Raw genomic sequence first — 27277 nt, forward strand, 5'->3', positions numbered from 1 at the left:
GGCCGTTAGCCAAGTCTTGGGAGTCTCTAAAAACACAATTTCGCCCCCGTACACAATCATATATATATATATATATATATATATATATATATATATATATTCAGGGCGAGGGAAGGGCTTGCTAATCTCTGCCACTTTTTAACAGTGCTGACAAACATAAGAAATAGAAATAGAAATATAAAAATAGTTAATGATATAAATATGGTGTATCCGGACCGAGTTCAAAAACTTTTAAATCTAGAATTCGATTTAATCTGGTAATAGACAAGTTGGTTACTCAGGATTTTTCACCCATTTTAAATTTTCAAGAGGTATTTTTTTATTATTCATTCTTAAAAGATTTTCTTATATCTCACGCTAAATTTATTCGGATATTTGATAATACCACATACAAGTATTTTTTTTAAAGATTTGCAAGTGATCTGGATTTTCACCTGGAACTTGAATTTATATCTCAAACTTTATTAAATTTAACTAAACACGAATAAAACATTATTTATTTTATTTTCGTCGAAATTTAATACCTTCTTTGAATATAATGAACTGTAATACATGTAAAGATACTGATTTTCAAAGTCCTTGTTTCAATTTCTTAAATTTTTTATTAATGCGTAATTTACACATTAATTAGCCTAATACTTAAATATTGAATTGACAGGCATTTCTTGCCTTAGATCATAGGTTCCCAAACTTGTTGTTTTAGATCATAGGTTCCCGAACTTGTTAGTGTTGTGGACCCCTTAGGCTTTACCATGGATCCCATATTCAGCCGATATCGATTTTTTGTTATAAATTCATATTTGTACTAAAGTTTAGTATTGAACATTTGAAGTAAAGATACAAATACAAATACAAGTCGAGACATTTAATTGATTTTATAATAATCACTATTGCGGATTTTCAAATTTCCTTTTCCCTGGTGGTCCATATATACCACTTGGGGAATCACTGCTTCAGATAGATAAATAATCATTAAACAAAGCACCATAATTATTTACTACAATACTTTTTGTATCAGCCGATCATCTTTATCTTTTTACATATAAGTATTAATAACAACTTCAAAGGATATTGCCATATTAAAGTGATTAGCCAAAGGTATTGAATTTTCTCCATAAGTCCTTTATCCAGGTATATTGTCGTCGTTTACAAAAGTGGTCCGAGAACCCACACACTGGCTTCTCCGTCTCCGTCGGTGACTTTGTTCGTTAGTTTCGGACGCTTTAGTTGAACAAATCTAATTAATTCGCAAGCAAATCTGACACCTGTGCGGCTCGGGGCGTTTTCGCGTTTGTGTCAAGTCACCTGCTCTAGTAACGCGACGCTTTTTGTTCGGAATTGCGAATTTGGAGAAACTTGGATAAAGGACCTATATCATCCCGCAGACTAGACGACGTAGTCTTTAAGATAAATACCTATCACTGATAATAAATATCAGTTAGTATCCACATTTTCTATAATCTTCTCTTCTATTATATATATAAAAATAAGTCGGGTTTTTCTTCCTGACGAAATAACTCCAGAACGCACGAACCGATTTCGACAATTTTGCATTCGTTGGAAAGGTCTCGGGCGCCGCAAGGTTTATAGCTAAGGAAATTAGTTGTGCATGGCATCGTGCCTTAATGCAAGCTGCTGGAACTTTACGCACCGTGATTAAAAATTTGAGTAATGACATTAGTGAGAATTAACAGAATTATGCTTGGTTAAGTCAACGAGCAATTCTTGCCGCAAAGAATAACGATGTACACGCACTGAATTTCACCATTCAATCAAAAATTGCTGGCGATTTGGTGACATACCAATGATTCCGACTGGTCTTCCGTTTTACTTCAAACGATGTGAACAAGTCACAAGCCCAATCGCTTAGTGTTTGCTGGATAAATTTCAAATAGATTATTTAGAAAATCATTGTTTTTCACATGGGTAGTTATACGTTGCCTGTTCACGAGTTGGAAAACCATCCGCTTTGTTTGTGTTAACGTCAGACCAAAAAACAAAAAATGTGGTTTACCAAAGAGCACTTCAATGAAACGGATTCACTTTCAATTACTTAAAGAAGTTCAACTAAAAAACAATTCATTTTTGTAATCGAAATAAATTCATTACTGTTGTATAATAAAATCAAATTTTTCCTTTTCGAATATAAAACAAGCAAAAAATTTCTTCATCTTTCTCACGAAACCATCTGGTGGCGAAACGGAGTTCGTCGGGTGTGCTAGTATGAATATAAAGTTATAAAACCAATAAAGACATTTTATTTTTATTAAAAATAATATTATAATATTTTTCCTTGAATTATAGCATTGACAATCAAATATTTAAAATATTTTTTCATATCCATACGATGTAACATACACATTTGTTATTTCTCTGATCCCAATAATTACAAATAATTGCTCCATGTATTCCCTTCAGAGATACAAATTTCATAATTACCATTCAGAAGCAAAAGCAAAGTTTCTGCCCGATTAGACGGTGACAAATTAATTCGAATTCTCCAAAGGTAGCTCTGTGTAATTTCATCAGACTCGAATTTCGCCTAAAATTAATTGAGGTGAGTCTAGTCGAGTCTAGTCTGGCCTGGTTTGGTCTAGTCGAATAAAGGTGAAACCTTTATGTATAGAGTGAATTTCGCGATTCTGTATCATTGCGAAAGCTTTGAAAGCTGCGCCGCATGTGCAAAAGAGCCGCTTCCGGCTACCTTGCAGCTTGCACCTGTCCGCAAGCACGTTTCGCAAATATGCAATGTGCGCCGGAACCCGGAACCATGGTGGTGCTGTGGAGGTACCGTACCATCATTTGCATTCCGGTGAGGATTTGCATCGCGAGAGGAACGTGCTCAATTACATTTAAAACAGATCCTCTAATAATAAAAACGAACGTTTTGATTGGACCAAAAATAAATTAAACGAATTTAAGTTTTTTTATCATTTCACTTCACTTCACTTTCAAAATATTTCATTAATTATTATATTAATATTATTCACTAAGGTTTAATTTTTTGGCACAGCATTCGATTTGCTAATTTTATGATATTTTGATGTTTCAAAATATTTTAAATTGCTTGACAAAAAAATTGGAAAAACTTTGTGTTTAGTATCTGTGTTATTCGCAAATAATCGTTGTTGAAAATGCAAATTCTCTATTTTTCTAACATTTTTGAAGTAAAACTTCTTCTTAGCGTACCGGCATCAACGTTGTATGCGTACCGATATCAACAAGGAAATCGTCATTGATAAATAAACATTTTAATGTTACATCGTAGTACAAATCTTGATTTAATGAAATATGCCTGGATCAGAAGAATATTTTACTCTGTTCCTTGAAATTATTGATTAATAAGATTAATGATCAGTAAGTTCATTGATTATATTATTTCTATATTATTCGTAGTTTCTATAAATCTTTGAAGTTTTTAAAATAGAAAATATTTTTTAGACAAAACAGAAATTAAAGTCAATGAATGTATGTTAATTTTAATTACATGAAGTTCTTCAAATACAATTATTACATGATGAGTGAAGTTGCAAAAACAATATTTGTTTAAACGTTGTTTAACATAATCCACTGTGTGAACGAATATTATAGAATTTATTAATCAGCAATTACTTCATTTCTCTAATGAAGGTTCATTTCTTAATGCTAATTACAATGACAAACCGATCATATTTGAAGTATGACTTTAATTACATTATTATTTTTTAATATTAAACATATTTTTAATGCTATTATAAATATATAATTTATAATTTATCATTATATAAATGTGTATAATGGTTGACACTAATAAATATATGTGCATCACGAGTGTTACCGCATTAGTAATAAACATTATTCAAAATTGTTATATGATGTATTTATTTTTACTTAAATGCCATCTTGTACTGTAGCAAGTTTTACTTCAATCGCGTGTGAACCTTACTCGCACTCTTTTTTTATTAAAGTTCAGCAATTTGACGAAGGGAATTGTTTGAATATTTTTAACAAAATGTGAGTTAAGAATATATAGTCAGTCATTTATACTTCACTTAAATTTTTGAAATCTTTCACTAATTGATTTTATGGTACTCTGATTAAAATCCCTAATTATTTTGATTTGTTTATGAAAAAAAAACAATACTTTTATGTAATATATATAAATAATATATATATATATATATATATATATATATATATATATATTAGATATATATTAAATGAATCTCTAATAGTATTAGCTCTTACTAAAAGTTTCTTATATTTGTTATTAACATACGTCATTAAGTAAATTGTAAAAATATTTTCATTAATTTTTCTTTATATTTCCAAAGTTCAAAATGAATTTTACAATTAATGCGGCTATTATAACTATATGAGGTTAAAACTCTATTTGACTGTGACTCTGTATTTACACTTTGGGTTTTAGATGAACTTCGAGATTTGGTCAGCTAGATAGAGGAAGTTAGGAAGTTCTTATCTAAGTTGTATAACTGTATTTGACACTTCAGAATTTCGTTTTCTAATTATATGTCCACAGCAGACAACTTTAACGGTTCCGATAACAAGATCAAATGCATTTTGGCGATTTGAATCCTACAGAATACAAACTAAATTGATAATGATAATACTACTACGTAAAATACAATTCTCTTGGTAAAAGAGATAATTTAGCTATATGGAAAATCCTAAATACAACAAAACAAGTCTTATGAAAAATTTGCCGAACAATAATATATTCGAGCTGTTTTTTCTTGCTTACATATAAAGTTTTAATTTTGAACTTTTAAACTAACCTAGATACTCGGGTAGAATTGAGACGAATTGAAGGCTGAGGCAATAGCTCTGATAATTTTATTTCGATTTTATTTTTGTTTGTATGATCATTTGACATTTAGTCCCGAGGTTAATTAACACAGAAATCGCAAACATTTGTACCTGATATTTGTCTATAGCCCCAGGTCGTTCATGGCAGCATTCTGTTATGTTCCAATTGATCAATATTAACTCATACTGGCTAATAATTTTATTTTCATTATTTGGTTGAAAGATGTTCTGTTGCACTATTAAACATCATTATTTTATTTCACAAAAAAGTAATCAAGTTTTACCCCAACCGATTTAATTGGGAATCCGGGCACACTAACAAAATTTAAACGCATGTGGAAAAATATAGTTCAAAGTACAGATCGGATGCATTTGTACCCACTATGTAAACGCAGTATAGAAAATCTATCATAAAATACAACCCCGTGATGGATATTTTTACAGGCAACACGAAACAAATGGAATAGAACAATTATTTTAAAAACACGTACACCGTTATGTCATTGCTTGTCATATCTGTTTTATCACAAAAAAGATTTTACACAGGAATATTTGGTGCGGAAAAATCGAGGAAAAAAGAGAGACGAGTTTCACAATCAATACAGAGCGACCCACGCGAATGAAAATGTTATATTACAAATCATTTTGTGAACAACTCGGAATGAGAATTGTAAAATAATCCCAAAAAACAGAAACGAAAATCAATATGGAAAAAATCTGCATGATATGAGCATATACCTATTGAAGGGTAGTGAGTTTTCCTTATATTGAGACATGTTAATTTTGTCGATTGCATTAGTACTTTTAATGAAAATCATCATATGAACGAGGAGGATTGACTTCTAATAGGAAATAGTGTTAACTAAAATTTATTCCCAATTACTTCCAGTACTTTCAATACTTTTCCACCGTTTTATGTTGCCAATTTTCTTGAACCAACAATAAATACCATTATCTAAAATTTATTCATGATACATGGTTAATATCTTCGGTTAAACACAAATCATTCACCATAAATTTCCTGGGACAAAATGCAAACTGAAATTACGATTCCACCGATTAAGCACGATTCGGCTTCAGGAACGATTTACGACCTTAGCTTTGGTTTTCTCTTAAGATATATACGTGTATTCTTTCAAGAAAAAAATATTGTAACCTCTTGATATTTGCACGGTAAAGGTGTTATCATATTTATCACAAAACTGCGGGTAGAGATTCTCTTTTATGACCTACTTGCTATTCATAGATTTATATTTAAATTCATTGTGAGCCATGATTCGATTTTACCTGCGTCGGGATGGATTACATATTTTGTTGTTTTCAGACAATTTATTTTGCCTATTTCTGTAGTAGAATAGCTGAAGTCTATTTCTATCTGCCAACTAGAGATGGGCTCACCACATCCGAAGCCGGATCGGTTAGGAGTTGACTCCGCTTCAGAGAGGAGTTATATCCACTTAACAACTCCACAACTCCGACAACTTTGAAACATAATACTTGACACAAATGGGTTCTCTAGTGAGTTGTTCACATATCTACGGATTTATTAAGACTTTGGAAATAGTAGTTCAAACATTTTTGTTCATTTTATTGTAATAATTACTATTTTATGAATTTCAATATCCATACAAATCTCAAATTGACAAAAAATTTTGGAATCAAAATCAATTTTGTAATTATTTTTGAAGAGAAAATATAGAATTCTTTGAATATGTTTATTTTTATATGAAAATAATGCAGTGAACCTTATATATGAAATAAGAACAAATCTTTGTGTATAATATTTTTCACAAAATAATAATACCACACATTCTATTATTATTTTCTTTTCGAGAATTAATTATACATCAGGTAGTTTGATTAGCATATTATTACTTTTACACAATTATAAAATCATAATTGTGTAAAAGTTATAATACTAAATATTTTTTATTTGGTTGTATACCATTGAAAGAGCTCATTTACGAACAAACATTATCGTATACAGAATATAGAATACAAAATAGCATTATTTTGAGACATTATATACCTGGAAAGTCCTAAAACTAGCTGTGAGACGAGAAAAACCACTTCTTTCGACCCAAATCTCTGTATTAGTAAAAAATCTCATGCAAATAACTGCACATTTTAACAGATTTAGTGTCAGTTTTAGGAAGTCGGATATGACAAATCCTGTGAGACAACTCTACTTGGATTCACTCCGAAGGAGGAGTTGTATTGGAGTGATAACTCCGGAGTGAATTACCCATCTCTACTGCTAACACATTTTGAGCAATAGTTGGAATGATGTCCAGGAATTGAGTTTCTGTTTCTTGTGTCCTTGTATTTTCCTTCTGTAGCCAATTGGAATTCAATATTGGAATATTTTCACAGATAATTAATGTTTTACTTTATGTAAAAGTTTCCCAGCTCTCGTTTTATTAAATACTGCAGGCAAGGTTGAATATCTACAACGCGTTGACAATAACGTATGAACTAGACGCTACATATAAATCGTTAGAACAAGAAAAATATGCGCCATAAACAGACTTTTTATGCTTTTTTCGAGACATCTTTCACATTTTATAACCCTGTAAAGGTTTTTCTTTCTATAGATGCAAATATTTATACGAAATTCAAATTGCATTTTATCAGTAATTGGAATTTTATCCTTTAACCCATGAGGGTAAGAGTTTTATTAATATGCCTAGAGGAATGTGGCGCAGTTTATAAAAATAAAAAAAGAGTGCGCGTAAGGTTCACACGCGATTGAAGCAAAACTTATTTGCTACTGTACAAGATGGCATTTAAGTAAAAATAAATACTTCATATAACAATTTTAAATAATGTTTATTAGTAATATGGTAACACTCGTGATGCACACATTTTTACTGTCAACCATTATACACATTTATATAATGATAAATTATAAATTATATAATTATAATAGCATTAAAAATATGTACTATATTTGAAAAAAATGATTTCTAATCAATAAGCTTACGGCCAAAATGTTTAATTTGTTTTATTATTTTCAAGGAACAGGGTAAAATATTCTTCTGATTCAGGCATTTTCCATTAAATCAAGATTTGTACTACGATGTAACTTTAAAATATTTATTTATCTATGCCGATTTTCTTGTTGATATCGGTACGCATACAACGTTGATGCCGGTACGCATACAACAACAGATCTCTATTCACATACGCGACGACTAATCGCAATCAACCCGTATAGAAATGATATCATCGAGAGCGAATGACGAATTATTGGCACTCGACTCTTGTCTTATCTCATCTGCCGTAACGCACTTCCGTTGTATTTGTACGGATTTACATCCTAGTCGCGCCTAAAAAAGTTTCACTTAAAAAAAACTAAAAAGTTCTGATTGCATTTTGAAAACAAATAATAGAAATTATGATCAATACGTTTAGATTAGAGTATTAATATCTATTACCTATTACCAAGTATTTTTCTATAATTTTCCTCTAAAGTGTGCTCTACTTAAGCGACAATGCCCCCAAAGAGAGCTCTCGGACCATTTCCTCGGCGGCAAGGCAAAACTTTGCCTGTTCCTGTTAAACGTCCCGGCTTTATAATAATATCTATAGGTAGGAACGGCGTTCGCGTTAGAACAATGACGCTTGTACAATGACGCTAAACAAAGTTTTGATGTGAATGTGAATGTCTTTCGTCCCTGTACAAGCCAACTGGAGAGCCGATTGTCAAGCAAGAAGAGAAAATTTTAGCCACGTTTCTGAAGACTAACTAGAGGAGATAGTTAATATCTGTTACGTCTTTAAAAAATTACCATTTATCATTATTCTATTTCGTTAAGGTGACCATATTATTTTTAAGCCAAAACCGGGACGGCAATTTCTTGTTATGAATAAATGGGATGCGGGAGATCTCTTTAAAATAACAAATACCATTTGAAAATACAATAAAAAAAAGTTTTTTATATAAATATTTTTTAAACTTCCCGTAGGATAAGTTATTGTAATGGGACGAAAATCGAAATTGAAAATTTTTACGTTTCTCGACGTTTTGAAGGTTTCTGCTCATTATGGCATACCTCAAAAAAAAGGATGTGTGTATGTGTGTGAGTGTGTATGTATGTATGGATACAATTTTTCGTTCTCGTTTTTGGACGCGCGGATCAACCAATTTGATTGGTTCAAAAAACATTCGATTCCTATTGATAGGGAAAGGGATAGATTTGCTGATTAGTTTTTGACAAAGGCAGGTCCAGCCGATTAGGAGATACGGAGCAAAGAGTGCAGAAAATAGAAATCGAGGTTTTGAGAGTTCGGAGCATCTGATTTGAATGATCCTAAAAACATTCAATTCGTAATGACGGGGAGAAGGGGTGATTAGTTTTTGGCAAAGGCAAGTCCAGCAGTTTCAGTATTTTAATTCTGTTCTAATATACTTTAAACAAATAATTTCATTTTTTCATTTTAGTTTATATAATTCTTATAAATATTCGACAATGTTACAATATTTATAATAATCTATTTAAAAACATTTATATGCCTTCATTTTATCATATCATTTTGTTACGGTACGGGAAGTACCAGCAAATTGCCTTAAGGGACGATGCCATACACCCCGCTAGTTTAAATCATTATTGCGAACTTTTAGTAAGAATTTTATTTTTCGATTATATGTAATACTTTTTTATCTACGATATTAAATTATATCTCATATTTTTAGATCTCATATTTTTCGCTTTTGAGCCTTGTCTAAATTATATTCCGCTTTCTTCATAAAAAATACTTGTTCGTTTGTTTTCGCAATTTTTGGCAATTTTGCCTATTAATTTTCGAAAAATCGTTACAATCCGGGACAAAAGATCTAAATACGGGACAAATATTCTTTTAGAAAAACACAGGACACAAAGTGAAAATCCGGGACTCTCTCAGCCAAACTGGGACGTATGGTCACCTTATATTACTTACCCTATTTTTAGACCTTGGTAGGGTAGTAAAACATATAAGAACACTGCAACAATAAATTTTTATATATATATATATGCGCCAATTTAATTACATCAGCAAACTTTTGGTAGTTTTTAGAATGTCTAAATCGAACGGATAATATCAACTGTGACAAATATATTTATAATAATAATAAAAAAAAGAAACAGCAACAAAATGACAATATCAAATTTAGTGTATTTTTATATTAAAGTAACAAATTTACTTTTTGTGGAATATCAGATTCATTTATTTCGGGCCTGTTTCCTTCATCCAAGGAGCTCGCCAGCAAACGGGCAAATTCTCAAATGTAAACTTGCCATGAAATTTATATGTCGGGTACCTCCTGGAATTCTCTGAACAGTAGACGGTCATTTCTCCTCCTGCATATAATAATTTAACTATGAGGTGTATATGTATGTTTGTGTGTCCGTTTACGATGATCTATGAAATTGCATTTCGAGATATAATTAATTACAGCCACGCTGAGGTTTCAGGTTTGAACACGCAAGTTGCATTTCGAATGAGCAAACTTTCGGTAATAAACTGGGAATTGACCCAAATGTAGGATCAAAGGATAACGATTACTATATTTGTTAGGCCCTGCAAGATAGATGAAATTGGTATTCAAAACTAATCATTGTTATGCTGCTTTTGAAGCAATTTATTCGATTTCGTAGCACCTATTTGATGATACAAGCAAATTTTATCAGTTGTCTCATTTAAAACTAATTAGTTTTTATTTTTGTCTGAATACATCTTGAGCGAGTCGAATTATCTCGGTTTCTACAGATTCGTGGGAAATCAGCAATTACCGAGCGCTTTGAAATGCCTCTTAATGTATAAGAACAACAATGCCTATGTGGAATTAGGCATTAATTGAATTTCAGTATTTTCGTTGAACTGTTATTATGAGAGTCAACGGCATTTGTTTTACTTCAAAACTTAGCAGACTGTCTGCGAATATAATTGGATTGATAAAACTTAAACAGGCCTCATGGACCTAAAATGTCACAGGATTAAGGCGGTTATTAAGTTATGTTATTGTAAATGATATAGTGAAGTTGGATAGTATAAACTGAAGTTTACCATTATTGTATACAAGTATTATATTTTTATCTAGGCTGACAGAATTATTACAAATCCGCATTACCTATAAGTACTCCGTATGCGAGCTTACAAAACAATTCCATAACATGCGATAAATCAAATCTGTTCGTTTCATATACAAGAACAAAGATGATTTGAACAAAAACAGTATAACATCTCTAGCATATACAATCCATATATGACCGCAACTTTATCCTTGACTGCTTAAAGTGGAGTCGTTTTTCATTATTTTTGCAGAAAATCGCGATGTAACTTACGACCTCGGAACATATTCGATACAACGGAACTCTATATGCTCTTTAATAACAACCTCAATATCCGGATGACTGCCGAGTAAAATGTACGCTACAATAATATTGGGAATAAATCAGGAGAATGCTGGACTCTTTGTTTAAATTGCGGGAATACGGGAACAGAACAAATAAATATTATAATCCTAGATATTTTGAGTAAGACGAACATTTTCACATCTGAAATTTTTGTATTTTAAAAATGAATCAAATAATATTTTACAAAATGTTTATTAAATTATAACTTATGTTAGATAACAAAGTTAGAAATCAAACTAAATGAACAAAAATGCAACCTTTGCTAAAAAATAATTAATACTATGAATCAAACATTAGTAACACAAAATATAATTTTCGAAAGTGGCACCTAGTACCGGACATTTTAAAATAACCTGCATGGAACACATATGTAGCCATCTTCACACTCTGGAATGTCTGCACAAAAATCACTATTTATCCACCCTTTTGGCTAGGCCGCGCCGATGCTCATCATAAGATTTTTATTCTTTGACTAGGAAATACAAAAAATGGGGTATGTAATGACCGTTAGCACTCATGCAGAACAAAATTTAATAATCAGAATAGATTACGTCAATTCTCACAAAAATATCAATATGTTTACTGTCCGGCGCTAAGGGACAGACATTTTTGTTTATTTGGTGGTATCAACTAAAATTATTTAAAAGATCTTATAATATTCTACCATTTTACGAATAACAATTAAGTACTACTTTTATTTTTGCATACCACTCAAATGTAAATGCATAAATATACTAGATTTACTTAATTGATATTTAGGTGACGCGGTGATTTTGCGCCTAAAACAGCAAAGGGTTGCTCCCGTCGTGGCCGTGTGCGTCACAGGTGAGTCTTGGCGCGTGATTCTGCACCTGTATGCCCCCCGCGCTTCTTTTACTTGTATTTTGAAATAAAAAGATTTATACTCGCTTAAATAATACGTGTTAAATAGAGTCCGGCATTAGGTGCCGTCCGGCGTTAAGGGACTTCCTTCTACAATTGATTAACAACTCCTGATATTTTTATTTACCCAAAATTCAATTAAATACTTTACCACATTTCCCAGTAGCGCTATTAAAAATAAATTTTCTTTCTCTTCATGCAACACATGTCTCTCAAAGTTCAATTTGTAAGTTATTTGATGCACCGAGAACGTAAATAGACCGAAGTCTAGAACGAAATGATGTTATATTGTTTTTATCGAAAAGAACATCATAGTCTGACAAGAAAACACACACATACGACTCCTCGTACACGTTGAAAACCATAATTGAATTTTGAACCGGGTCAAATGTTACAACATGATCGATCGGTTTGCCAGTTTATACGTTCTAGCTTGTGGAAGTCTTTTAATATCGATTTAATTTCAAATTGAAACATAATGGAGCTTTTCAATATATCCGCCAAGACGTAAGACGTAAACACTTGGTAAAGGAAATTCGTATATTTCAAGATACAGAGAATTTCAATTGTATTTTATAATATTATGTTGATATAATGTATATGAATTGAGTTTAAAAGATCAACGAGAATTGTTGGTTTTATATTCAAAAACTTTGTATCTGCTTCTGACTATATAAAACAAACCTTAGAAAAACATTGCCGAAACAAATTTTCCGAAAAATACAGGATTTTCCTTCCAAATTCATAAATACATAAGTACAAGATCGCTCCACCGTATATAGAATTTCTGCTTACTATTCAATGGACGATTTTAATTTTTCCAAGAGTGTTTTAAAAAATAATCAAAGCTTCATTTTTCTCAGCCATTGTGTAAAAAATACAATTACTCTGAGAACGTACTAAATAACATTTTGCCTCCGGCAATTCATATTTCTTATGTCGTTATGTCTTCGTACGCGTTAAATCGCTCATCCTGAAAATTGCTTTTCCATGCTTTTCTACCGTGGACATACACTCGCTGCACGAATATTAGTAATTTCATCATCCAATAAATAAAATTGGGTTTTGCTCCTGCTCTTGCTCTTGCTGACTTCGATGGTAACAGTATTTGTACATTTCATGTTTTAGAAGAGATAGTATTAAAGGACACGATCTCCTTGATTCGAATCAAATTAATGAAATAAGAAATTTATGAGTTTTGAGATCTTTGATATATTACATACATTTCTACGCATGTATAATGCAAAAGATTCAGATAACAGATAAAATAAGAGTATTATTACTAAAGTTGTTTTTATTCCCAACACTTTTGAACTATTCTCTCCCATATAGAGTCATAAAACCATATAAATTCGTACGTATTTCTATTTCTGTGTCGGTATAAATTTATGTTGCTTATGTACATCCTGATCAATTTTACGTCAGAAACGGATAAAGAGAGCAAGTTTTCATATCCCGTAAATTTGCATTCCTATTGCAAGTTGAAATTGGATTTGAGGCTCTTAAATGCGACGTGATATGCAGTTTATAAAACATGCACTGCATATCGAATGCTAATAATATGCTTTTTGAAATATATTGTTTACGCTCGAATGGGAAAATGAATATTGGAAGAAATAACAATACTACTAGATCTATTTCTTGATTATTTATAAAGCATTGCTTTGATTTATCAATTTCATACTAATTATAACACCATATCACAAATACAATTATAAAATTGTTTTCTACTGATTTCTGAATATCGCCTACACCAATTACAAAATAAAACACAATTTACATTTCTCCATCGAGTTTTTCCTTTCTAAAAGTTATATCGAGTACTCACACCGAATCAACATAAATCAAAATCACAAACTTTGAAAACAAGAAACAAAATCCGCCTCATTGCAAACAGAATTTTCTCTGAACACTCTAGTTGATACTAAGTTTTCACCATCCTAATTATTAATGAACAAAAATGTTTAAACAAAGTTTATTATTAACAAAAATCCTCCTCACTTGCACGAGCAAATCTCGTGCAAGTGGTTGATACTAAGTTTTTAGCATCCTAATTATTCCATCAGCGAAGTTGCTGAAATATGGATCCCATTAATATGGTAATACAAGTCATATCAATACGGAACCCTGGCCGCGTTATCATCCCTCTGTTTCGTAATAAGGGATAACCATTAATATGTATGGCCGAAGCCGCATATCGGCGGACGCTTGTTTTCTAGCCACGGACAAAGGGGATGGTTGGGGGTTGGAGGGATGACGGGAGGAGGGCTATTTGTTAGGAATCATAACATTAGGAACTTTGATCTATGGAATTTTGATACTCATTGAAATGGCAATTATCACATTGATATATAAACAACCAAATATATTTTTTGAAGTAAAACTTCTTTAGGCGCGACTTGGGTGTATATCCGTACAAATGCAACGGAAGTGCGTTACGGCAGATAAGCTAAGATAAGAGTCGAGTGCCAATGATTCGTCATTCGCTCTCAATGATATCATTTCTATACGGGTCGATTGTGATTAGTCATCGCGTATGTGAATAGAGATCTGTTGTTGTATGCGTACCGGCATCAACAAGGAAATCGGCATAGATAAATAAACATTTTAAAGTTACATCGTAGTACAAATGTTGATTTAATAAAAATATTTTACCCTGTACCCCATAAATAATTATAATAAAAATAATAAAACAAATGCAGCATTTGCGCCGTGAAACATAAATTTATTAAGATAATTTCTATATTATTTGTAGTTTTCATAAATGTTTGAAGTTATTGAAATGGAAAATATTTTTTAGGCAAGGCAGATATTACAGATGTGCAAAGAATGAGGTTATATCGCAAAAAAGCAAAAAAAAAATTCAAGCAGCCAATGAATGTATGTTAATTTCAATTACATGAAGTTCTTCGAACACAATTATTACATGATGAGTGAAATTGCGAAAACAAAATTTGTTTAGTCGTTTTTTAACACAATCCACTGTATGAACATATATTATAGAAGTTATTAATCAGCAATTACTTCATTTCTCTAATGAAGGTTCATTTCTAATTGCTAATTACAATGACAAACCGATCATGTCGTAATTAAAGTATAACTTTAATCATATGAAGTTTTTGAATATTATACATATTTTTAATGCTATTATAAATATATATTTGTTTACAAATTATTATTATATAAATGTGTATAATGGTTGACACTAATAAATGGGTGCATCACGAGTGTTACCATATTACTAATGAACATTATTCAAAATTTTTGTATGTTGTATCTATTTTTACTTAAATGCCATCTTGTACAGTAGCAAATAAGTTTTACTTCAATCGCGTGTGAACCTTACGCGCACTCTTTTTTTATTTATAAAAATACTATAAGAATTCTGCAGTTCTTTAAAGTTAACAACTCTGACTTTTGTGGGTGATTTAGTAAAAGTAGGTTTATTAGTATGTTGATATAAACAAAGTATAATCTGTGCAGACTTTTACAGCTCTGTATAAAAAGTATTATAATTACATCCATGGATATGGGTGACAGCTCCAGAACAAACCCATATAATTTATCTTCCCATAATTCCCCAACTAATTTCGAAATCGCACATAATACAAATTTTAGTTCCTCTCTTAACAATGCACCCAGATTCACGTCTCATAACTGTGACAAATTAATTAACATAGAATTATATTACCAATTCCGAGAGATACGATGTTCATTTCATGCAAATTAAACCAGGCATCATTAAATAGTACATTTGCACATTTGGTCAAATGAATTGTTGCTGAATGTATATAATATTATTTATTATATAAATTATGCAAACATTAATTGGAAAATGATAAATGAATAATGTGGCCACGTATATAAATTTTCCAATTATATAATTATATTTGCGATGGGTTGATGGGCAAATATTATAATGCACAAAGGAGTTTCTCTATTAATGGATAAATTAATATTTTGACAATTTGTAGGACGTTACATGAATTTCATTATTTCAAATTATACAAGTACTGATGTTATTTTATACAAGTTTTTTGATTTTTTCCTTACATATTTGCACTGCAAACCCATGTTGTATTTTACCAATGGTAAATATTTATTCTGTATATATTATAACAAAAATATATATGAAAAAATGTAGGATATACATGGAAACACTGTAACCTAGTATGTATTTTTTTGTTATTGAATTTTATACCAAGAGGTCAAAATATGGAGAAAAGAGTGCGCGTAAGGTTCACACGCGATTGAAGTAAAACTTATTTGCTACTGTACAATATGGCATTTAAGTAAAACTAAATACTTCATATAACAATTTTGAATAATGTTTATTAGTAATATGGTAGCACTCGTGATGCACACATTTATTAGTGTCAACCATTATACACATTTATATAATAATGAATTATAAATTATATATTTATAATTGCATTAAAAATATGTATAATATTTAAAAACAATAATGTAATTAAAGTCATACTTCAAATATCATTGCAATTAGCATTTAGAAATGAACCTTCATAAGAGAAATGAAGTAATTGCTGATTAATAAATTCTATGATATTCGTTCACACAGTGGATTATGTTAAACAACGCCTAAACAAATATTGTTTTCGCAACTTTACTCATTATGGAATTGTGTTTGAAGAACTTCTTGTAATTAAAATTAACATACATTTATTGACAGCTTATATTTTTTTTACTTTTTCGCTGGCGATGTAATCTCATTCTTTGAACAGCTGTAATATCTGTTTCGCCTAAAAATACTTTGCCGCATTTCAAATGCAAATGCTGCATTTGTTTTATTATTTTCAATATAATTATTTACGGGGGACAGGGGAAAATGTTCTGCTGATTCAGGCATTTTTCATAAAATCAAGATTTGTTCTACGATGTAACTTTAAAATGTTTATATATCTATGCCGATTTCCTTGTTGATATCGGTACGCATACAGCGTTGACGCCAATACGCATACAGCGACAGATCTCTATTCACATACGCAACGACCAATCACAATCGACCCGTATAGAAATGATATCATCGAGAGCGAATGACGAATCATTGGCACTCGACCTTGCCGTAACTCATTTCCGTTGCATTTGTACGGATTTACACCCATGTCGCGCCCAAAAAGTTTTACTTCAAAAAATTAAAGTAAATGGGTTACTTTAATCGAAATTAATACTATTTAATTTTGTAATAAAACTGCTATACTTGACTACTGAAATATGGTAGATAACTCTACACATATGGCTGATAAATCTTCTTAAGTTAATAGGTAAGATTCGGATAGCAAATAAAAGATGTATTCATCTCTTGATACATCGGAAATTATAGTAATTACTACAACTTGATTAAAGTTTTTATCAATTATTGCCATATTTTTTTTTATCTAATTCCAATATTTTTGCATTTCTATGTATATATGAATATATCTACATCTTGGCGTTTGCTGCTTTTGTATCGACGTAATTTTGTATAACTGCAACGTCTAGATCATAAATATTAATTGCGAGTTTTATGTTGAAATTGAAGCGCGCGTTCGTAGAGTTGTCTAGAAAGCTTCTATGAAAGTTTAAAGAAGTTTCTGTTCATATAATATCATCCCTCTGCGCTATAAAAGTCTTCCAGTCGAGAGTGGAAGGTGGAAAATGGAAGGCGGAAAGGTCGCCGAGGAGTTCCTTGCTAAATTAAGCTGCCCATAGAAAAATTCTACGTATTTCTCAAAAATATGTACAAACAAATATTGAAGTAAAACTTCTTTAGGCGCGACTAGGGTGTAAATCCGTACAAATGCAACGGAAGTGCGTTACGGCAGATAAGATGAGATAAGAGTCGAGTGCAAATGATTCGTCATTCGCTCTCGATGATAACATTTCTATACGGGTCGATTGTGATTAGTCGTCGCGTATGTGAATAGAGATCTGTCGTAGTATGCTTACCGGCGTACCGATATCGACAAGGAAATCGGCATAGATAAATAAACATTTTAAAGTTACATCGTAGTACAAATGTTGATTTAATGAATAATGCCTGAATTAGAAGAATAGTTTACCCTGTTCCTTGAAAATAATAAAACAAATATAACATTTTTACTAGACGTAAGTTTAGTACAAATGTTTAGATTAGAAATTATTTCTATATTATTCGTAGTTTCTATAAATCTTTGAAGTTATTAAAATGGAAAATATTTTTTAGGCAAGACAGATATTATAGCTGTTTGAAGCATTAGATTAAAAAGCAAAAAAGATACATACAGTCAATGAATGTATGTTAATTTTAATAATATGAAGTTCTTCAAACACAATTACATGATGAGTGAAGTTGCGGAAACAATATTTGTTTAGACGTTGTTTAACATAATCCACTATGTGACCGAATATTATAAAATTTATTAATCAGCAATTACTTCATTTCTTTAATAAAGGTTTATTTCTAAATGCTAATTTCAATGACAAACCGATCTTGTCATATTTGAAGTATGACTTTAATTGTTTTTAAATAGCATACATATTTTTAATGCTATTATAAATATATAATTTATAATTTATCATTATATAAATGTGTATAATGGTTGACACTATTAAATGTGTGCATCACGAGTGTTACCATATTCATAATAAACATTATTTAAAATTGTTATGTGATGTATTTATTTTTACTTGAATGTCATCTTGTACAGTAGCAAATAAGTTTTACTTCAATAGCGTGTGATCCTTACGCGCATTTTTTTCTTAATTGATTGTATAACAGCTACGAATTGTAACTTAATAAATTTATATGAAATAGAGATATCGCCTCCATAAATATATTCATAAAAGATTTCTTAAATAGTATCTCAGACATAATTAAATTGTATGGGTGAGTTATAATAGATCTGGTTAATTTATAATCTCTGAAGTCTTTTCTCAGTCTCTTCGTGGAAAATTCCAAAATCTTCTCCGGTTACAGCTAAGTCTATTTACTGCCACTAAAACAGTGGTGAATTCAGGCAACTTGGAGTTACCTGAACTCAGAACTATCTCCCTTCAGTCCATTACACAGTTCGCGCTTTCAGAAACAAACTTCCCAACAACTCCGCGTTATAAATTAACTATTGGATTTTGCACGCATTGCTTCAGCATAAAATAACAGTAATGTGAATAGATGATATGATACACAATGTACATTGAAAATCTGCAGATGAAATTGAAATTATAATTTAATTTGTGATACAAGGGGTAAAGAAGAGTTGCCGCGCTACAAATCCAGGTTCAAATCCTTATTTATAAGTGTTTAAAATTTCTCATATCATTTCGAGTATTTGCCTTTTATTATTTTATATCATTATCCAACTTTTATTCAAAACATTGTCTATTACCTCCCAAAACGATAAGCGCCTCAAGTGATGTAAAGCTCCCCAGGGGTGGGGGCGCAGTAGACGCCTGGGCGTATGTGTTCGTTTCTGAAGAAAAGATGCCAACGGCGAAGAAAAACCAAGTTAAAGTTTTTCTCTTCGGCTATTATCGTAACATTCTCTTCAGAATATCACGCCGGAGTCATCAGCTCTATTAAATCGCGGCACGGGGATTTACCATTCATATAAGGTGGTTCATAAAGGAAAGAGGAAATTCGATAGTCATAGCAAAGAAATTAAATTTTTGAATAATTGGATTGGACCATTTTTATTAGATAACTAGCTGACCCGGCAAACTTTGTTTTGCTAAGAAAGGTATATTCTAAACAATTTCTAGAGAATCAAAAATATTAACACATTAAGCGTATAAGGATGTGTTGTATGCTATATACAATGAGGTATTATAAACCCCATTAGTTTGTCTATATTTTGTCAATACAATCAAACTGGAAGTTTTATACACTTTCTATAGAAAACATGATATAATCCAATCCAAGTCTTTTTTGGTCTTTTGACTTATAGATTACGTTTCAAGTTTTTCAGATTCTTTTTGGATTCTGGATTTTGTGTATAATTGTAAATAATACTACTGAGCTTATACAAAATTTTCAAATTTCTGCGAGGAGAGATAGAAAGTGACTTAAGTATTTTTTCTTTGACCTGCTCTTTGAAAACTTTCAAGTAACATTCGATGAATTAAAGTAAATTTAATAAAAAGTATATATATAGGGCGAGACACAAAGATCGAATTTGACTTTGAGCAATTATAAACTATATTGTGAAAACTAAAACAATTATACCACAACAAATAACACATTTCAAACGAACAATTATCTGACTACGTTCAGTAAAACTACCAGCTACTTCATCATTGTAGAAATGTGCTTTTTTGATGTCTTTCAAAAATTTGTTATCTAGACCTTTTTATCCTATAGGCTAGGTGGCAAACAGGTTTGAATTCTGTCAAAAACGTTTGACATTTGACGTATTAGCCACCGTCCATTGTTTCATTCGAATTACGCTTCTACAAAATTTTTCAAATTAAAGATGTTAAGTTTCTACGCGGTTTTGAAATAATATCTCACCTTTCCGACAACCTACTGATTAGCACGAATTTTTCAAGACTAAGACTGGCCAAATCGGTTTAGCCGTTTCGAGTTTTAGCGGATCATTTTATCGAGAGCTTCATTTTTATATATAAGATTTGTATATTTTGTTAATAAAACCACTGCGTGATTTGCAGGGATGCCTAAGCGTATTGGTAGTCGACACTGGTTGTTTTCATTAAAATTTTATGATTTTTTATAATTGAATTTATAGGATTCTAATATTTTGAATAGTTTGTTTTTACTATTAATTTTATCATCACGCAAAGTTACATCAAAATCCCAAACGGGTAATTCAAATGTTCTCCTTGTCAATCAAATTTATTGACTAATTTTGTGCGGTTGTGATTAATTTTTTGATTGACTAATAAAGAGTCAATGTAAATATATAGAAGTGCGCAAATATTGCAAACTTTTCAAAAAATCGCGATTGTGTTTCTATATCTATAGTGTCTACCCCACTGTACGATGCGGAAAATATCCAATTTCCAAAAGCATATAGAGCTTCTTTTCGCATTTGTGCAGCGATGCCACAATCCAAGTTGCCAATACTCGTACCCTATAGAGAAAAAAAATCTTAATGTAACTAAATAATATATGAGACCAAATAACTGTCAAAAATATATTTTCTTCTTCCGTGCAGGGCGTTATATTGCTGGAGCTTATTGTTTCGTATTCGAACATTGCGAATAAAATGTTCCATCTGAATCAATTGCGCAAATATATAAAGTGTTATCATGTATTGAATATTTTTGTTGGGGAATTATATACTTCAGAGGAAAAAGAATAGAAGACTCTGCTTAAACTGCGAATGCTGCTTTTTGTTGATGGGATTGATTGGTTAGGTGAAGATCCAACCAATCAATTGGTAGTAGAAGTTGGTAGTTGTGTCTACTAACTGTTATTTGCTGTCAAATATTTGATAACTAAAAGTGGCATTAAGAGGTACAATTATAAAATAATTATGTATAAATAATTATGTAAATACGAAACAAGTTTAACTTGGGTGCAAGTAACTTACAAGGAGAATCTTAAGTTTCCTTGTCTGGGATTTTGATGACATTTTGCTTTTTGGTAAAGTTGATGATTGAAATGATACTGTTAAATAATTAGACTGGTATGAGAGGTGGTACGATTATAGAAATTAAGTAAAAACACCTTTAGTGTTTCCTATCAATATGTTACCATGCTCTGTAAATAAAGTAAGGGATTCTGAATTCTTATTTTGCTAAATTTGAATCTCGAGTTGTTAATTTAAAATGCATGCATCGGTTTATTTCTGTGTATTTATCCTTTACTCATTGCTACATTTTTTCGTCTTTAATTAAAAAATTTACGTTTCCATTCTATGTACACAATATATTCCAACTCTGGCAATTTCAGCAAAATCGCGAACTCTGAAACGGTTCATACAACGTACATAAATTTTAATTGTGTATCTAATTTTATAAAGAGAGGAAATTTTTATCTGCTATCCTCGTTCATGGAACTGTTGTAGGTATTGGTGGGATTATAATTGAACTAATTAATGAAAACGAAGCCAAAGAGCGTACTTAATTAGAAACAACGAGAAGACCTCTTTTATACTTGGCTTGCACAAGCCGCGCATTGTATTAGATTCTGATGTAACTGCCTTTACTTGCGAAATATCGGAGTCAGGAATGCTCAACGTAGGTGGAGGAGGAATTAATAGAAATATTTTTGATGATTAAAGTACTTTGCCTTTTGAAGGATTAGGAAATTCTTCATAATTGATTTCAACATGGAATTGAATTTAACTAGGCGTAAATTCCCGATATATGTAAATAATCAAAATAATCAACATATATTTAAATTGTACCTACATGATCGACTTTACTAATAGTCTAAGTATTTGCCTGTCCCAGTGTCTTTTTCACTACTTTTGTCTTTTTGTACCTCTCTATATGTACGCCAGTTTACCTGTCTACTTGTCTACTTTTCTACCTTTCTACTTGTCTATCCATATACTTTTCTACCTATCTACATGTTTGCCGACCTGTTTCGTTGTCAACCTGTCTACCTATCTATCTGTTTATGTTCTTATTTGTCTACTTGTCTACCTGTCTATCAGTCATGTATGTATCAATATTTCTACATATATTTGAATCGATAATGATAAATTATAATGATCTAATTCAAACAACCAAATGGTAATTCTTTACCTTTTTTGTACTTCTAAAATCGCTAAACCTGCTTTCGCAAAAATATAATCAATTTTTTACTCTGGCGATACAAGTGAAATGTTGTTTGAATCATTCTAATCGGATGCTCCCGTGTCTCAAATTGCTATTTTTTCACCTTCTGCTCAGTATCTCCGAAACAGCTCGGTCTGCAATTGCATAAAACTAATCAGCACGTCTTCCCGTCAATACAAATTGAATGCTTTGTAAATCATTCAAATCGGTTGATTGGTACTCCCAAAATCGTCGACGAAAAATTGCATCCAAACATACATACACACACACATAAATCATTTTTTGTAAAGTATTTAGGAACCTTTGAGATGTAAAAATATCCACAATTTTTTTGCTAGAGCTTATAGTCTAATAATTATCATAAAACATTATAGGCCTATGGAAAGTGATTCAATTATACAATTGAGAAATTTACTTGGCAATATTTTTCTGATTTTTTATAAGACAGTTTGAATAACACTGACTCTAGGTAATTAAGATATCTCGTTGAGCAGAAAATACCTAAATCGTGTTTTTACATCAAATAAAAAACTGCTGTATGAAAATGTTACGATCATATTATTAATCATCTTATTTCTGAATTATGATCCTGTTAAAGAGATTTATTCGCTGATCTTCTTTAGTATTATGTACGATTTAATGAGCAATTTGAAAGCTTCTGTGTTATTAAATAAAAATTTATAGCCTTGCAATTTAATTTCATAATGGGAATATACTTTTACCCTTTGAGGGTAATGAAATATTCTTAATATTTATGGGTTAATAAATATTAATAAAATATTGATATTATAAAATTGAATTGTTGTGGATTTTGGATGTGTGTATTTTTCCCTGTTAAAAGTTGCAATTTCTATATTTCGTTCCATGTTTTGGTACAAACTTTTTGCTTACAAACTTTTTTCCCCCGGTAAACTTATTTGACCTGGGCTGTCGTGCCTTTGACCCGACTTAAAATAGAAGCGCTTTTTATTAACACGTGTCCCGAGAAACTCCCTCTGAATAAATATACAACTTGATACAGGTGCTGAATATTTTATAATTATTAAAATAGATGGAAAAGTAGGAAATAGATAGTGGAGCAGGTAATGGGTAAATATTGCCAGTTTATAAAGGAATTGTAATTGATTAAGTTGCTTATCGATATTTCCTCTAATGAAAATAAAACTTGATACAGGTGTTGAATATTTTATAATTAATGAAATATATGGTAAAGTAAAATATAGATAGTGAAATAGGAAAATCTCCATATTTTTTAATAAATATTTTCCTAAATATTTCTTAATTTTTGCTGTTATTAAATATTTTATTTTTCTTTTGCAGGGTTACCTAGTGAGGTTCGCAATTCGAACAAAAATTGCTCTCATATGCAATTGATCCAAGGCGGCTGTGGAATTGTTGAAAGAAAGTGTGTGTGTGAATTTAGACCTTCTCTATTGTGTACAGATGACCCTACGAGGTGGTACTACAGGGACAACAAGGTAAAGGAATTTTATATTTATATATTAACTATTTCTTATCGTAGGGGAAAGTCCCCAAGTGGCGGACACCTAAGGTTATTTATATATGAATCAAAAAATATTTTATAAAATGTTTATTAAATTATGACTTATGTTAGGTAACAAAGTTAGAAATCACGAATATTCTTAGATATTGCAAAACAAAGTCACTATTCATCCACCCTTTTGGCTGGGCCACATCGATTCTCTCAGCTGGTGCATTCTCAACTTTTCATTCTTTGACTAGGAAATACGAAAATAAACTAAAATTACTTCTATTGATATTTAGGTGACGCCGTGATTTTGCGCCTAAAACAGCAAAGGGTGCTCCCGCGGTGGCCGTGTGCGTCACAGGCGAGGCTCGGCGTATGTTCCTGTATCAGTGCGCCCCTCGCGCCCCTTTGACTTGTATTTTCAAATGAAAAGATTTATACTCGCTTAAATGATACGTGTTAAATAGAGTGTCCGGCGTTAGGTGCCGTCCGGCGTTACGGGACTTCCCCCTAATTATTATTGGAGTTACAATACAGACGGCGAAAAAAAAGATCAAATGACCTTTCACCGACTTCAACTTACAAATCAAAGACCAGAATTCTAATAAAATTCCCTTTTCCGTATATTCTGAAACAATATTTTCATTACCCTAATATCGTCGTATTTTTTATCCTTGTGCAAATATTCCGAATCGTACAATTTTACAAAAGCTTTCGATATCAAGTATCACTTCGGCCACTCGTATAAAAATTATTCAGATTTTCCTCGTCGGCCGGTTATTTTCTAAGGTTTATTTTTCATTTCCTTGGCGTATTTTTTATTGTAAGTAAGCATTATAAATGAGACGGCATATATAAGACGTATATAATAACCTCTACGGATTCCAAAAGACTTGAAGAAATGAAAGCTAAAATTTCCTCAGAGCTTTGCGACTAAACCAAATTGAATTTCGTGTATGTAATTTAGATTTATAATGTGAACGATCGGTATCGTCCCTGAATTATGTTTTCAAAACTTGAATTCTCCATCTGGTTTTGGAAATAGAATATCTACCTATTATATGGTATTCTTACTTATTAAATAATATATTACTTTTTTGGAAATAAGTATTTTTTCTATTTATAAGCAAAATGTATGTTACGAAAGTAGCTCATTAAATTTTCAGCTAGAACTAGGAACAACTGTAAGGAAATTCAATATTAAACGACTCTGTGGGGTCGTTTTCTATATATAGATTTAGACTACCCCAAGGTAGAAGAAAGTGTGAGAGAAATAATTTAGAATGTATAATGTCTTGGAGAAAATAGTATTTTTAACATTTTATGAAGCTATAATAGAAATATTTCTACATACCCCAAAAAATCATGAATGCTCCCAAAACTGAATTTTTTAGTGTCAGTGTCAATTTATAAATTAGTTAGGACCGAAATTGTAGATTAATGTACGTCATTCAAAACATTTTTGGACATCAAATTACAAAAGTGTTTGCTACATAAAGTAAAAAAAAAAGTGCGCGTAAAGTTCATACGCGATTGAAGTAAAACTTATTTGCTACTGTACAAGATGCCATTTAACACTCGTGAAGCACATATTTATTAGTGTCAACCATTATACACATTTATATAATAATAAATTATACATTTGTAATAGCATTAAAAATATGTATAATATTTAAAAACAATAATGTAATTTAAGTCATACTTCAGATATGACATGATCGGTTTGTCATTGTAATTAGCATTTAGAAATGAACCTTCATTAGAGAAATGAAGTAATTGCTGATTTATAAATTTTTTAATATTTGTTCACACAGTGAATTATGTTAAACAACGCCTAAACAAATATTGTTTTCATAATTTCACTCATCATGTAATAATTGTGTTTGAAGAACTTCATGTAATTATAATTAACATACATTTATTAACTGCTTGTATTTTTTTTACTTTTTCGCTGCCGATATAATCTTATTCTTTGAGCAGCTGTAATATCTGTTTTGCTTAAAAAATATTTTCCATTTTAATAACTTCAAAGATTTATAGAAACTACGAATAATATATAAATAATTTCTAATCAATAAACATATGTTTAGTACACGTCACAAATGATTAATTTGTTTTATCATTTTCAAGGAACAGGGTAAAATATTCTGCTACTTCAGGCATTTTTTCATTAACTCAATATTAGTTCTACGATGTAACTTTAAAATGTTTATTTATCTATGCCGATTTTCTTGATATCGGTACGCATACAACAATCTCTATTCACATGCACGACTACTAATCACAATCGATCCGTATAGAAATGATTTCATCGAGAGCGAATGGCGTAACGCATTTCCGTTGCGTTTGTACGGATTTACACCCTAGTTGCGCCTAAAGAAGATTTACTTCAATAAAAAAAACATAATTATGACAAGTGATATTTGATAAGAATTAAGCATAAAAATTACAATTGATTAGTGTACCCACTTAGGTTTTAGTACAGAATTTGTACTTTTTTAGTACCATATTTTTATCTAATATTCTTGTTATTTGTAAACTCATTTACCCAGTACATTATATAAAAAACATCTAAGCCAGTGTTTGCTCGTTCGGCCGAGATGATTTGTGGTGTGTTATATGAAATAAGAATTTCGTGATTTATTATTTCAGGAGTGCCAGTATAATCTACAGGCAATAATTCAACAGGAGCTGGAAGCAGAAAATCAGGAGACTATATCAGGTCGGTGTAAATTGAGATTATATATCGTTTCATTTATTGAATAAAGTGCATATAGTGAGAGTACGTTATTTGAATTTATGTACTCACTCGCCGGGCGTAGATTTCTGCCGTTGGGAAAATATAGAGAGAACTCGACTCCTCGACTCCTCTACTCGTGTTTGTATGCTGATAGCATTATTGGAGTCGATTTAATTTTAAAACAAATATGTACTTTGAGTCTCTATCTATCTTGATTTTATACGTTTATAGAACTTAATT

The 27277-nt window shown here is 31.1% G+C and overlaps 1 protein-coding gene across 1 annotated transcript in view; it reads left to right on the forward strand.

Moving 5' to 3' along the window:
* Nucleotides 1-27063, forward strand: part of LOC113383409 (cysteine-rich motor neuron 1 protein-like) — a 38886-nt gene extending 11823 nt beyond the window's left edge. Inside the window, exons 3-4 of the mRNA XM_026621677.1 lie at nt 24129-24286; nt 26950-27063. Coding sequence (XP_026477462.1) covers nt 24129-24286; nt 26950-27063 — 272 coding nt within the window. The remainder of the gene's footprint in view (nt 1-24128; nt 24287-26949) is intronic.
* Nucleotides 27064-27277: the final 214 nt, after the last annotated feature.

The sequence above is a fragment of the Ctenocephalides felis genome, unplaced genomic scaffold, assembly GCF_003426905.1.
Source record: "Ctenocephalides felis isolate EL2017-DRISC unplaced genomic scaffold, ASM342690v1 CF-g0.4_SCAFFOLD_03570, whole genome shotgun sequence".
In the NCBI taxonomy this organism is placed as follows: Eukaryota; Metazoa; Arthropoda; class Insecta; order Siphonaptera; family Pulicidae; genus Ctenocephalides; species Ctenocephalides felis.